This window comes from Lampetra fluviatilis, chromosome 44, assembly GCF_964198595.1.
Source record: "Lampetra fluviatilis chromosome 44, kcLamFluv1.1, whole genome shotgun sequence".
Classification (NCBI taxonomy): domain Eukaryota; kingdom Metazoa; phylum Chordata; class Hyperoartia; order Petromyzontiformes; family Petromyzontidae; genus Lampetra; species Lampetra fluviatilis.
This window is the reverse complement of record NC_136318.1, coordinates 10,717,284-10,733,213: the sequence shown is the minus strand read 5'-3', so window position 1 is coordinate 10,733,213 and position 15,930 is coordinate 10,717,284. Positions and strand designations below refer to the sequence as shown.

The window sequence follows — 15,930 nt, the reverse complement described above, 5'->3', positions numbered from 1 at the left end:
GAAAGCCAGTTGGCAGTCATGAGACATTACCTGTGTAACAATGAGACTGACATCCAGATGGCGGTGACGATGATGACAAGACTGAATGAATGATCCTTGGAGGTCAGATGTCAACTTTGCAAGAAATAACAGGATCTAGCAAAAGGAAGTGATGACAAGGTGTGGTAGCATCAATGGCATTCCATCGGAACTCACCAGTTACCAACAGCATTGCTAAAAAAACTAAATCATAAACACCCTACATTCCCACTCACTAGGGTCACAAATAACAAAAATAATGAATATAAATTAAAAAGGTGAAAATTAATGGGTGAGCCCTGCAATGTCTTGCTGGAGTGCATTTTGGCCGACTCGTCCACACCCGCCATAAATCTTGGAAGATGGGGAAGCACCCACACTTTACTCCACCACAGGTTGACCTGCCTGACTGTGATTTACTTATTTACGTTTGGCTACGTACAGTGCGAAAGAAGTTCAACATACATATGCTGCTTGGGTGGACAGTTAATAAATATGCCCATTCAACTTAACTCAACTGTGTCTCCACGTAAAAGTCATATTAAAAAAAAACTGTTTTAAAACACACTTTAATGAAATGTACCGTACTAGTAATGGAAGAACTCCACGACTCCAGGAAGTGGCCCCGAAGCTTGCCATAACATAAGGGACCGTGGTGAATTACAGCCGTCAGTTTACCATGGAAAATTAGACCCAAGCTGAAGCATAACATATACAAAATAATGTTTTAAAATATGTTTTTTTGATGATAGAATATAGTATTGTCATCAGTATGACATAAGTATACTAAGTTTGCAGTCGATACCACATTGGGAAGTGGGTAAAAATTGAGTCACAAAATTTGAGGATACAACGACAACAGAGTGAGTTAAATAAACGCGTGTAAAAATAAGCTTCAGTCTGTCAGCCTCTTGACATTCCAGACCAATTTACCAAGCAGCACTTAAGCAAACCGACTCTCGAACGTTTTCGACCTTATGGGTCTCATCAGCAGGGTCAGGCCTGTTAAACTAAATCTGCAGAATTATTATGATTGTCATTGGCAAGAGAACGCCAGATAAAATAAGGGGGCCCATTCATGAGTTTACGTATGACATTAAAAGCGTTGTCGCATCATACTTGGGTCACGGACACCCTTCAAGTGCAGTTATGCCACACCATAAATATAGAGTCTTTTACGTTTTAGACAGTCTTAAACTCGTGATAAAGCAGCATGTACCGCATGCCCAATGTGCGCATTAAACGCACACATCTTCTGGTTGTGTTAATTGACTGTACTGTACAAGCCGTCTTTTAATCCACTGTTGGATAAAGGCCTCCACGCGCTGTAAGGTGAAGGTGTGGGGGGGTTGACCAGTATTTCACCACGCAGGTCAGTGAGAGTTGAAGGCGAGGCCCAGAACCGGTTCAGATAATTCTTACTCGCCACCGATGTTACCCGTTGGCCGGGAGTGGAACTCCGGTCCTCCGGGTTCATAGCCTAGTGCAGGGGTCTGCAACCTTTAAGACATAAAGAGCCACTTGGACCCGTTTCCGAAGGAAAAAATAAACTGGGAGCCGCAAAACCATTGCAACTATTAAAACAAATATAACACTGTATATATTGTTTCTTACCTTATTGCTATATACAGGATCGTGCAGTCAGCTGTCAATCTGAATAAAAAAAGGACTTTTTCACTTAACAATGTAAAATATATTTTTGCAAATTAATAGCTAAATTACCTGGTTAATGGGATTTTTGCTCCTGAACCTCAGTGCACAGTGTCTGCACATCAGGGCTGTAAGACGTCACCTTCATTTTCACACAGGCTTGCAAGCTGTCATCTGTGAGGCGTGATCGATGTTTGTTTTTAATATAGTTCATGTTGGAGAAGACCTGCTCACATACATATGTGGAGCCGAAGATCGACAGGACTCCAAATGCATACTTTTTCATGTTTATATAAGTGTTGGGGATGGCATTCCATGTTTCGAATACAAGTTTGTCCTGTTTGGGAAGGTTTTCAATATCACTCCATTTATGATTCTGAGCCAGAATGGCCTTCTGACGGGCAACATCCTCAAGAGTAGCGGTCAAGCATTTGAACTTGGACACCCATATATCTTTGTCGGCTATATCGGCCAGTTCCATCTCAAGATCAGGTTGACTTACACCTGCAAATGCAGTCATATTCAATAGGGATGGATCGATCGCCAGGGGAGTGACAGGGAAGGATAATGTCGTTTTTTCCTCTCTGAACTCACAGAATCGTTTCCCAAACGAACTTTGCATTGTGGTGATTGCAGACTTGAAATATTCCAAATTTATCGTATCATGACTTTGTTTGAACTCTCTCAAAGAGGGAAAGTGAGACAGTGTACCTCTCTGTAAATCTTTGACAAACACTGTCAACTTGCGCTCGAATGCCAAAACCTCCTCCAGCATGTGCAGGGCTGTGCCTCCTTTCCCCTGAAGGGTTGTATTTAGCGTGTTTAGATGTGCTGTCATGTCTACCATAAAATGTAATTTTTCCAGCCACTCTGGCTGTTCCAGCTCAGCAAAGGTGAGCTCTTTGCTGCCCAGGAAGGTTTTTACTTCTTCCAAACATGTGACAAAGCAACGGCAACGTTATTGCCTGTCACCGGGCGGGCAGTGTGGAGCGGAACGGCGACCTGTCAGCAGCGGCAACGCCAGAGCAGGTGTCACAGTGCGCCTCCTCCCCTCGCTAGCATCCGCCCCGGAGCCGCGGTCAAGGTTCAAAAGAGCCGCATGCGGCTCCGGAGCCGCAGGTTGCCGACCCCTGGCCTAGTGAGTTAACCGCGGCGCCACCCCCCTCCCCGCCTGGACGGTGCTTTGATAGGCGACCAAACTGCACAGTGGATGGTTGTTATAGGCTCCTGTGTGGGGCTGCGTGGTAGGCAGCAAGAAGGCATCGATTGCAGCAACATCCATTGTTGTGCCATGTCCCTACACTGTACTCCCATATCTATGCTCCTCGCCTACACAAACCTGCATTGACCAGCGTCAAGTATGGTCAGTGTGGTCAAACAATCCTCACGAATCGCACGGCGTGTTTTTTTGTATTATTTGTTGTTGTAACTTGCTTAGCCGCCCCTATCGGAAACCTGTGAAAAAGCGCTTCATAGCTCAAATTATTCCTCCAGGATAAATACAAATTCTGAGCATCCGTAAAGCAGTGGATTGACAGAAAGCTCTGTACATAAACATATCAGATACAACCACAGTTCGCCACTAAGTTACGATGACGTAACCACAGCGATTGTGCCAGGCTAGGTGCACCTTGAGGCCACGTGAAGTATGGAAGGCCACTCGCTGCTGGAAGGTCACAGGGCAGAAACCCAGGTGATATAGGTTGACCGAGTTGGCTGGTAGAGATGCACCACCTGTACTTCCCACTTCGCCAACTTGCAGCGGCGTTAGTCGACCGACGTCCTAAGCTCTTTGTTGTGAGCGTCGCTCCGTTTATCCTGCGTTGTTGCTGGAGGGCGACTGCCTCCCAACTGCAAGAGTAGCGCCTTTCACGAGCCTCCTCAATCAGTAAACACGCTCAATGACCCTCACCCGATGCAAAAACAATCCATTATAATACCCCACCGCCTGCTTCATTGGCCTGGCATAATGGCATCATAAACATCCAATCACCAGCCATGTTAAATCCACTTCTTGTGATGGCCTCCGGCCACGCCATTATCTTCAAGGTGGAGACGTGGCGCAAATGGTTGGCACAACCTGGCCCCTAAGTTCGATTCCCGGCCACGGCTAAAATCAGTGGCGCGTTACATCAGCCTAGCACTGGGATGTTCCCCTTCCCTTCACCAACTTGTACGGATCCACCATCATGAACTATGGTCAGTACGTTCAAACATCTCCCATGGGACTCGCATCCAGCAGTGTACAGAGAATGACCCGTATTTGTATGCAGTACTGTAGCTGCACATATTAACAATGCAAACAAGTACTGTACTGTACCTCCGTTCCTTTCCTTGGACTTCTTGGGAATCTGGAACCGGGTGAGGGAGGGAAGGGAAAGGAACCTCTCTTGTTGTTTCTGTTTGTCTGCGGGCTTCCCGCCAGCGTCAACCGCAACAGCAGAGGAAGCAGGAGCAGAAGAGGGAAGCCAAGACGAAGATGAGCCAGCGCCGCCGTGGTTTCGGTGGACATTTTGTTTCTCTGCATTGAAAATGGCCCTACCAGTAACGGTGGCCGTGGCGGACGAGGACGCTTTCGACATCGTGCACCTCGTTGTTGTTAAGATAGCCGCCTCATTGATATTACTATTGGGCTCCCTTTAGCGAGGGGGGGGGCGCAGGGGTAATGTATCTTCGGCCGCTCGCCGCGCCTGCACACAAAATGTCGAGATGCGCACCGACTCTTCGACACAGCACTCTCGCGCCCCCCAGACCACTCCCCCCCGCCAGACCACTCCCCCCCCCAGACCACTCTCCCCCCAGACCAACCCCCCCCCCAGACCACTCCCCCCCCAAACCACCCCCATCAGACCACTCCCCCCCAGACCACTCCCCCCCCCAGACCACTCCCCCCCCAAACCACCCCCCTCAGACCACTCCCCCCTCAGACCACTCCCCTCCAGACCACTCCCCCCCCAGACCACTCCCCCCCAGACCACTCCCCCCCCAGACCACTCCCCCCCCAGACCACTCCCCCCCCAGACCACTCCCCCCCGCCAGACCACTCCCCCCCGCCAGACCACTCCCCTCCCAGACCACCCCCCTCAGACCACTCCCCCCCAGACCACCCCCCCCCCAGACCACTCCCCTCCCAGACCACTCCCCCCCCCAGACCACTCCCCCCCCAGACCACTCCCCCCCAGACCACTCCCCCCCCAGACCACTCCCCCCCCAGACCACTCCCCCCCCAGACCACTCCCCCCCCAGACCACCCCCCCCAGACCACCCCCCCCCGACCACTCCCCCCCCTAGACCACTCCCCACCCACCCCGCCAGGCCGTCGCAGCTGCCACCCCTGCCGCCATTTTTGTGCGGGACGACGAGCGTGCGCCCATCGGACGGGTTGGGTTGGAGGCGACGTGACGTCTTCGCGGCGCGCCGTCTCCACGACGAAGACCGTGGAGCTTCCCTGGCCAACATGGCGGCCCGTTACGGATTTTGACATCACGTGACCGCTGATCCCTTCGCTGTCCCCCACCGATGGAGGGGGCTGCTGTGGTAGCGTTGTCACCGCTCCGCGTGGTCGATCCTGCACGCCACGGCCACCCGCGTTAGATTCCCGCTCACTTTCCACCAACGGCAGTGGCCACGATTGTCTGAACCGGTCCTCCTTGGCGTCCCGTAGGTGGACTCTGCCTCAAATGAGTGGTGTGCTGCCTTTTAAATAAATAAAATAACAATGTACGTTCAAGCGGTCTTATTATGGACGAATGCGTTCCGTTTAGTTTGTGCATTTGTTATGCTCACGGCAGTGCAAGATTTGCGGCCTTGTCGAAACGGCGACACGTCCAATTTTGCTGAGCCACCATACGAGTGTCCAACACTGATTTATTTTTGATTCTTAAACGCAATATTCGTCGTCGACTTGCAACCCTCAGGGAGAAATTATTTGCAAGCAGCGGCGGAGAGAATCATTGCACTCTAGTATATTACATAATTGTTACGCAATTGCACTTTGTCCACTGCTGGATGGAGGAACGCTCCCTTTGCCGTGTGTCCGTCACTGGGCATCGCTTAACCAAACTTCGCGCTGCTAAGAGCGAATTGATGGTGGTGAGTTGAGGGTGGGGTTTCAGGATCGATTCAGACATCACTTGCTACTGACGATAGCCGTGGTCGGGAATCGAACTTCGCCGATCAACCAGGTGCATTTCCCTTTAGTATTGCACCTCGAAAAGTATTTTTGGTCAGGAAGCCACATGCATTCCTGCTATTAGCCACTAGAGGGAGACATATTCCAAGAAATACCAGTAGTTTGAGCTTAAATGTGAACTTTCAAGTTAACCTACTACAACGGGATATGATTAGTTTGTCTTGTTTCCCCATTATCAGGGTGGTGAAATGTGTTAAATTAGAACCCCCCCCCCCATGATCGGCATGGCATGGGAGAATGCCTTGTTTAACACGTAGGCTTTCACGACCAATATCCATAAGATTTTTTTTGGGGTCAGATCGCGTAAATATATAAATGTGTCGTTAAAACCCACCACCACCCGACACAGCCAACTGGTAAGGGTTGTCACGTAAACATAACGTGCCAATTCGTCACTAGTACAGCACACCGGTGTGTTGGAGAGCCAAGCCACAACATTTACAAACTGAGTGCGACGTTTCGCTAGTAATTACAACTCGCTTCATCACGCGACAGCCAGATTTGTGGAGAAGTCCACCTGTTTCGTTCCTTATATAGAGGCATATATGTGGTAATCACACGTCTGCGCTCTTGCGCAAAGTGTGCCTATAAAGGGCTCCACACTTCAATAGGGATTATCGTTAGTGCGGCTGTTTTATTACACACAATGGGAAGGACAAGATCAAAGGGCTCGCATAATGTGCATGCATAATGTACCCCCCCCCACACTTTGTGTCGGGTGGTGGCGGGTTTTAATGGCATTTATATACTCTGGTTCTTTCGTCAAAGTCACGTAGAAAGAACAAATAAATTAAATAATAGCATACGACGTTTCGATTGCAACACAAACACATTGGCATGCATAGTTGGGTCTCGCCTTGACTATTGCAACTCCGTCCTAGTCCGGACCTCCACTGGCAACCTAAAAAAACTTCAAAGACTACAAAACAACCTAGCACGCGTTGTCATTGGCCACACTCATCCCCGACTCGACTCACTTGCCTGTCTCCGCCCCCTCAACTGGCTACCCATTGCCAGCAGGGTCATACACAAGATCGCCTGCCTCTGCCACCATGCCTTCACATCTGCCTGCCCGCCGTACCTTTCTTCATTATTGACGACTTGCAGCTCAGCACACGGCAGATGCCTTCGCAGCGCGACTCACTACCTCCTCTTGATACCAAGATCCAGGATGGTCATGTCTATGTGTCGCTTCTCGGTGGCAGCCCCAACAGTCTGGAACGCTATCCCTCTGCACATTCGCAGCATCACCTCAATCGCCTCTTTCAAGAGACACTTAAAAACTCACCTCTATAACTATGCTTTCGAGCGACTTTGAGCTTGGCTCCGCGCCTCTAAGTTGCGGCCGTTACGTCTGCAAATTTGCGCGCGTTATAAATTGCATTATTATTATTATTATTAATCATCAGGTACAGATGAAAGAGAAAACAAACCTAGTAAACTTAGAAATGTATTGCAATACAACACAGAGAGTCGGCTAACATAACAGTCAACACCCTACCTGGTTGATTACGTTCTTCCAAAAATTGCTAAATTTGAGAGAGAGACAAAACACAGACACGGAGACACATAGACAGACACATAAGCAGAGAGAGATAACAGACACAGAGAGAGAGACACACACATAGGCACACAGAGAAACAACGCCTCTGTGTCGAGGCCTTAAGTAGAGAGAGAGGGGGCAGAGAGAGAAGGGGGAGGGGTATAGAAATTAGCATGTCAATGAGAATGCTCCAAATCAGGAAGTTATATATTTATATGTTACATCTTTATATATTTATATATTTACGCGATCTAACCCACAAAAATCTCTATTAAGAATGCCTTGTGTTCATCAATCGATTTGTAGTGTAGTGAGTTCTGGAGACATGGGAGACTGATCTTGGATGCAACACTTTTATTCACAATACTCGGCAATACAGCCCCGGCTCACTCAGGGCAACGGCCCTTCTATACCCACTGCCTGGGGAGCTATTGCCTCCGGGCTAACGTGCCCTAACATGGGACCACTACACTGGGTCCTCCGGCTACGGGTGCCTAGGGGAGGCTACTCTAACCCGACCTAGCCAGGGTGCGGGTTCTGACCACTGGCCCACTCGGACCCGGCCCTCACAAGGACATCGAGCCGGGGGTTCCCAGGGTCTCACCACTGAGCCACACAGAGTCCCGGCCCTTACAAGGGCAGCAGGGCTAGGGGTCAGGGTCATATCTAGTTGGTCTTCTTGCTTCTGTCTTGGACTGGCCCCGGACCCTTCCAGGGGTCCGGATTTTATACACAGCACCGGTGCGTCAGCCCTGACTCTGCATACCTTCCAGAGAGTTCCAGAGGGGGCTCCGGGGGATCCCAGGACACCCTGCAGCCCCTTCCTATTGGGAGGGGTCCCGGGGCATCCTAGAACACACCATAGCCCCCTCCTGCTCTGGGGCTAGGGATATAGCGACAGCCCCTGCTGGACTGTGTCTGCCCCTACAGGTAAGTGTACACAGCCCATTTACATCGCTACAGATTGGTAAAGGATTCTAAAATGGAGATGCCTTTATCAAGCAGTGAATCAATCAGGGGCATTGATGATAGTGATTACACCCGTGCTATTGGCTTCAAGTTCTGGGATGAAGAATCCATTCGGAAATCGCGCAGGGCAACGCACAGAATCGACTCTGCTTTCCACCATCACACTCTGCTATGAGATTGGCTCATCATTGTCAACCCGATATTTTTAATTCACAAAGCTGGAATGCGTAAGCCCCTCATGAATGGTTACAAGGTACCAAAATCAGAGAACCTCGCCTGGACATGGAGCTAGGTCTGGGGGTGGTGTTCGCCGGCAAACGCATGGTGACCGGGTGACCCACGTTACCCGGTTGGACCCAGCCCGAAATAGCTACGTGGCACTGTCTTGTGGGCCCACCATCCGCAGAACGAAGGGTGAGGGGCAGGTGCGATGCAGGGAGAGGGATGGTCTCAGATGGACTGGACCTTGGTGATGGACACTAGCTACTGGGACGTGGAATGTCACGTCACTTGGGGGGGGGGGGGGGGGGAGCCAGAGCTGGTGGAGGAGGTGGAATGGAACCGACTAGATATATCTTCTTGGTTCTTTCGATAAAGTCACGTAGAAGGAAAATAATAAAATAATAACAATTTTACTTAATAAAATAATAAAACGTAATAAAAATTAATTATTTTATAATTTTTATTTTTATTATTTTATTATTTCCCTTCTACGTGACTTTACCGAAAGAACCAAGACGATGAATCCCTGCAGTCACGAAAGCTTTAAATCGACTAGATATAGTTGGTCTCACCTCCACACAGCATTGGCACTGGAAACACACTTCTCGATCAGGGGTGGTCCCTCTCCTATTCCGGAGTAACCCCTGGTGAGAGGTCCCAGGCGGGTATGGAGATACTCACAAGCCCCCAGCTGGGTACTGTTTGGATGGAGTTTGTCCCAGTGGATGACAGGGTCGCCTTAATGAAACTTTGGGTCTCAAAAAGGGAAACTCTGACTGTTGTCTGTGCTTATGCACTAAATAGCAGTTAAGAGTATTCGGCCTTCTTGGATATGGTGGGTGCAGTGCTCGACAGTTTGCCGCCTACTGACTCCATAGTCTTACTTACTGGGCGACTTCAATGCTGATGTGGGAAACGATGCAGATACCTAGAGAGGCGTGATTGAGAGGAATGGCCTCCCTGAGCTGAACCTAAACGGTGATATATTATTGGAATTCTGTGCTAGTCACGGAATGTCAATAACAAGCACCATGTTCGAACACAAGGATGCTCATAAGTGTACTTGGTACCAGAGCACCTTGGGCCGAAGGTGAATGATTCACTTTATAGTTGTATCATCGGATCTAAGGCAGTAATGTTCTGGACACTCGGGTGAAGAGAGGGGCAGAGCTGTCAACTGATCACCCTCTGCTGGGAAGTTGGATCCAATGCGTGGGGCATCGACCAGATAGACGTGGAAGGCCCAAACAAATAGTGTGGGTTTTCTGGGAATGTCTGGCGGAAAACCCAGTGCAGAAAGATTTCAACTTCCACCTCCGGGAAAACGTCTCTTGCACTTGAAGGTAGGTCGTGGACATTGAGTCCGAGTGGAAAATGTATAGCACCTCGATTGTGGATGCAGTTACAAAAAGCTGTGACCTGAAGGCAGTTGGTGCCTATCATGGTAGCAACCCTAGGACCCACTGGTGGACACCAGTGGTGAGGGACGCTTGGAAAAAGGTCTCCTGACTCGATTGAGAGGTACCAGCTTGCCAAGAGGGTGGCAGCTCCAGCAGGCGCTGAAGCGAAAAACCGGGCATGGGAGGAGTTTGAAGAGGCCATGGAAAGCGACTATCGGCCAGCCTCAAAGATGTTCTGGCAAACCATCCAACACCTTAGGAGGGGTAGATGGGACGTAGCCAAGGCTGTTTTCAGTAAGGGTGGCGTAACATTGACCTCAACTAGGAAGATAGTCGAAAGGTGAAAGGAACACTTTGAGGAGCTCCTCAACCCGGTGGACATGCCCTCCTTTCAGGAGGCAGCCCTGGAAACAGCTGGGGGGGTTGGATCCATCACGGTTGCTGAAGTCGTTGCGGCGGTCAAGGGGCTTCATAGTGGCAAAGCTGCTGGGGTAGACGAGATTCAGCCCAGAGTTATTTAGGCGCTAGACAGTGCAGGAGTGTCGTGGTTAATATGCCTCTTCAGTGTTGCATGGAAGGCGGGTACAGTACCTTCGGACTGGCAAACTGGGGTCGTGGTTCCCATTTTTTTAAAAAGGGGACCACAGGGTGTGCTATAACTACAGAGGAATCACACTCCTCAGCGTCCCAGGTAAAGCCTATGCTAGAGTGCTGGAGAGAAGGCTCTGCTCAGTGGTCAAGCCTCATATTCTGGAGGAACAATGTGGATTCCTGGTTTTTTACCCTTCTATCTGGCAACAAAACTGACACCTTTTTACAAGGAGTCATGTTTTCATAGACCGCAATATCTGCAGTCATAATACAAACAAAAGAACATAACTCTGATAATGTGCACTGTCCTTGAAGTTGATTGGTCCACACCCGAGACAGCTTTCCTTAGAGCCTAGTCTCACATGGGTTGGACCTGATGACGCCAAAAGGCGCACAAGTCAAAGACAATGAACCATCAGAGTATGAGAGCTCGGGGCAAGCATCTACACTATGGGAACCTCATTTGCCAGTAAAATATGATAATTGGTTATTTACCCTTCTATCTGGCAACAAAACTGACACCTTTTTACAAAGAGTCATGTTTACATAGACCGCAATACCTGCAGTCATAATACAAACCAAAGAACATAACTCTGATAATGTGCACTGTCCTTGAAGTTGATTGGTCCACACTCGAGACAGCTTTCCTTAGAGCCTAGTCTCACATGGGTTGGACCAGATGACGCCAAAAGGCGCACAACTCAAAGACAATGCACCATCAGAGTATGAGAGCTCGGGGCAAGCATCTACACTATGGGAACCTCATTTGCCAGTAAAAATATGATAATTGTTTTTTTACCTTTCTATATGGCAACACAACTGACACCTTTTTACAAGGAGTCATGTTTGCATAGAACACAATACCTGCAGTCATAATACAAACAAAAGAACATAACTCTGATAATGTGCACTGTCCTTGAAGTTGATTGGTCCACACCCGAGACAGCTTTCCTTAGAGCCTAGTCTCACATGGGTTGGACCAGATAACGCCAAAAGGCGCACAACTCAAAGACAATGCACCATCAGAGTATGAGAGCTCGGGGCAAGCATCTACACTATGGGAACCTCATTTGCCAGTAAAAATATGATAATTGTTTTTTTACCCTTCTATCTGGCAACAAAACTGACACCTTTTTACAAAGAGTCATGTTTGCATAGACCGCAATACCTGCAGTCATAATACAAACCAAAGAACATAACTCTGATAATGTGCACTGTCCTTGAAGTTGATTGGTCCACACCCGAGACAGCTTTCCTTAGAGCCTAGTCTCACATGGGTTGGACCAGATGACACCAAAAGGCGCACATCTCAAAGACAATGCACCATCAGAGTATGAGAGCTCGGGGAAAGCATCTACACTTTGGGAACCTCATTTGCCAGTAAAAATATGATAATTGTTTTTTACCCTTCTATCTGGCAACAAAACTGACACCTTTTTCAAGGAGTCATCTTTGCATAGACCGCAATACCTGCAGTCTTAATACAAACAACAGAACAGAACTCTGATAATGTGCACTGTCCTTGAAGTTGATTGGTCCACACCCGAGACAGCTTTCCTTAGAGCCTAGTCTCACATGGGTTGGACCAGATGACGCCAAAAGGCGCACAACTCAAAGACAATGCACCATCAGAGTATGAGAGCTCGGGGCAAGCATCTACACTATGGGAACCTCATTTGCCAGTAAAAATATGATAATTGTTTTTTTACCCTTCTATCTGGCAACAAAACTGACACCTTTTTACAAAGAGTAATGTTTGCATAGACCGCAATACCTGCAGTCATAATACAAACCAAAGAACATAACTCTGATAATGTGCACTGTCCTTGAAGTTGATTGGTCCACACCCGAGACAGCTTTCCTTAGAGCCTAGTCTCACATGGGTTGGACCAGATGACACCAAAAGGTGCACATCTCAAAGACAATGCACCATCAGAGTATGAGAGCTCGGGGAAAGCATCTACACTATGGGAACCTCATTTGCCAGTAAAAATATGATAATTGTTTTTTTACCCTTCTATCTGGCAACAAAACTGACACCTTTTTCAAGGAGTCATCTTTGCATAGACCGCAATACCTGCAGTCATAATACAAACAACAGAACAGAACTCTGATAATGTGCACTGTCCTTGAAGTTGATTGGTCCACACCCGAGACAGCTTTCCTTAGAGCCTAGTCTCACATGGGTTGGACCAGATGACGCCAAAAGGCGCACAACTCAAAGACAATGCACCATCAGAGTATGAGAGCTCGGGGCAAGCATCTACACTATGGGAACCTCATTTGCCAGTTAAAATATGATAATTGTTTTTTTACCCTTCTATCTGGCAACAAAACTGACACCTTTTTACAAAGAGTCATGTTTGCATAGACCGCAATACCTGCAGTCATAATACAAACCAAAGAACATAACTCTGATAATGTGCACTGTCCTTGAAGTTGATTGGTCCACACCCGAGACAGCTTTCCTTAGAGCCTAGTCTCACATGGGTTGGACCAGATGACGCCAAAAGGCGCACAACTCAAAGACAATGCACCATCAGAGTATGAGAGCTCGGGGCAAGCATCTACACTATGGGAACCTCATTTGCCAGTAAAAATATAATTGTTTTTTTACCCTTCTATCTGGCAACAAAACTGACACCTTTTTACAAAGAGTCATGTTGGCATAGACCGCAATACCTGCAGTCATAATACAAACCAAAGAACATAACTCTGATAATGTGCACTGTCCTTGAAGTTGATTGGTCCACACCCGAGACAGCTTTCCTTAGAGCCTAGTCTCACATGGGTTGGACCAGATGACGCCAAAAGGCGCACAACTCAAAGACAATGCACCATCAGAGTACGAGAGCTCGGGGCAAGCACCTACACTATGGGAACCTCATTTGCCAGTAAAAATATGATAATTGTTTTTTTACCCTTCTATTTGGCAACAAAACTGACACCTTTTTACAAGGAGTCATCTTTGCATAGACCGCAATACCTGCAGTCATAATACAAATAAAAGAACATAACTCTGATAATGTGCACTGTCCTTGAAGTTGATTGGTCCACACCCGAGACAGCTTTCCTTAGAGCCTAGTCTCACATGGGTTGGACCAGATGACGCCAAAAGGCGCACAACTCAAAGACAATGCACCATCAAAGTATGAGAGCTCGGGGCAAGCATCTACACTATGGGAACCTCATTTGCCAGTAAAAATATGATAATTGGTTTTTTACCCTTCTATCTGGCAACAAAACTGACACCTTTTCTTTTTGTGGCATCGCTGCTTTTTGCAGATGACGTTGTCCTCTTTGCCTCGTCAGTCTGTGATCTCCAGCATTCCCTTCAACGGTTTGATGCTGAGTGTGAAGAGGCTGGGATGAGGATCAGCACCTCCAAATCTCAGGTCATGGTTCACTCCCGGGAGACGGTGGATTGTTCTCTCCAGGTGAGGGGGGAACAGGTGCCCTTAGTGGAGGAGTTTAAGTACCTAGGGGTCTCTTTCGGGAGTGATGGTAAGTGGGAGTGGGAGATCAGCTGACGGATCGGTGCTGCGTCAGCAGTGTTGCGGGCAGTGTACCATTCCATGGTTGTGAAGCGGGAGCTGAGGACCAAACCCATTGCTGTGCTACCTACTGAAAACCTCGTAGTTCTCATAACCCCACACCTACAGTATAACACCTGGTATGTGTTCTAGGTGTGGGGTGTGTATATGTTATAGGGTGATTCGATCTCATGTATGGAATTTACGTCACCTCTGGAGCCACTTAGTGGCCGCTAAATTCAGCACAATGCTAAAAAAACTGGATTCTTGTGGAATTGAATCTTGACCTTGAATCACAATAATTCGTAAGCAATCTTGCCTCGTGAGTAAAATCGTCAATCTGATAACAGACAGAGTCCTTGGGCCATACCAATTCTGTCGAGAGGAGATCATTACAAGCGCTAGATTGTGTTGTGGTTTTCCCAGAAGCTCCGGTTTCCTCCCACTCACAGACGGATCCTCTCATAAATGTTCTGAAGCGCCTTCACAGAAGTCCTGGATGAAGAGATGAATCTCATGGATTACAGGACTGGATCGGGACAGACATAAAAAAGATTAAGAGTGATGGTGGTGGCGCATTCCTCATCACAGACAAGCTGCAAGAAAGTCATCTGGAATGGCTAAGCCATGGTTGGTTTGTAAGGGTTATGTCTTGTAAAGGAAGACATTGTTACCACTTACGACAGAATGTATCATTATTCTATCTCGTGAGCCACGTTAACGTCGCAAGTGGTGGAAATTCACAACTGAGACCTCTGACCACTCGGTCCTCGCTAAGTCCTTTTGTGTTAAATAAACCAAAAAATGTGCGGTGTTATCTCGCGGTAGGATCGCCTTTATTGCAGCTATTTGCCACTATCTACACAACATCAGAGCGAATGTTAGCTTTGCACAGAGCGCCGTTAACTACAGCGCAACAATTTTCTTTCCCTAATCATTGCTCCCAGTTCATGTGAAAATATTTTCTTGGATCGGTGAAAGGGAGGCCTGGAGGAGGGAACAACAAAAATAAGTTTGTTTTTTGGTACTTTCGTAAATTCACTAGAACATAAACGTTTGTGGTGAGTTCTGAATGCTTTTACCTATGCCGTGTCTGCGGGGTCAGTCAGTCCTCATCCTGGGCTGTTTGACCATACTTCACCACGCTGGTACAGTGCGGGTTTGTGAAGTTGTGCAAGGAAGGGGGTAGGGGGGACAGGACAAGAACAGATGGGCGAGATATTAATCAATTACCACTGTTAGCCGTTGGCCGGGAATCGAACACAGGTCGGCGGTTTCGTAGCGTGGTGCGCTAACCACGACACCACCGCTCCCCCTCCCTTTTTTGTGCAGAATAGGTATATTAAAGACTTCAAACTAAATTTTTTGAAAAATAAGTGGGAGTGGGTAGAGGCTAAGATTGTATGGTATGTTTTAAGTACCGGCAAATCAAATTAAGTGTTTAGAGTGATTCATTATTCGAGGTAAATATATATTACTTAAAGTTGTAACTTCTGCTTAAGTTTTATTGAAAGCAGACGTCTCTACCACGCGCTTTAGAGGACAATTTAATAAGTATATATGTTTGTATACATTTTAAATACTTGGGGGTGCTGCCATAGCACACTGGACTTACAATACAAAAATCACCGGTTTGGTCCGATCTCCCGGGGCGGCAGTTAGAATAATGGCACGTTTATTCTTTTTCAATCTCCCTGCCATCTATATCCAACCAGCAGTAGAACATGTTCGTTAGTCTGCAGATCGTGCGCGGTGGGGTAAAGTGTGGGTACTCCCACCCTCTTCCAAGACGTCTGGGCAGTAGTAGGCCAA

General features: G+C 47.9%; 1 protein-coding gene across 5 annotated transcripts in view; it reads right to left on the bottom strand.

Annotated features, from left to right (window-relative positions):
- Window positions 1-4,429, bottom strand: part of LOC144947376 (uncharacterized) — a 110,560-nt gene extending 106,131 nt beyond the window's left edge. For 3 of the 5 annotated variants that reach the window (XM_078876658.1, XM_078876659.1, XM_078876660.1), the window contains exon 1: window positions 3,989-4,429. In XM_078876658.1, coding sequence (XP_078732784.1) covers window positions 3,989-4,250 — 262 coding nt within the window. In that variant the 5' untranslated portion in view covers window positions 4,251-4,429. The remainder of the gene's footprint in view (window positions 1-3,988) is intronic. The other 2 variants (XM_078876661.1, XM_078876662.1) reach the window with 1 other exon arrangement.
- Window positions 4,430-15,930: the final 11,501 nt, after the last annotated feature.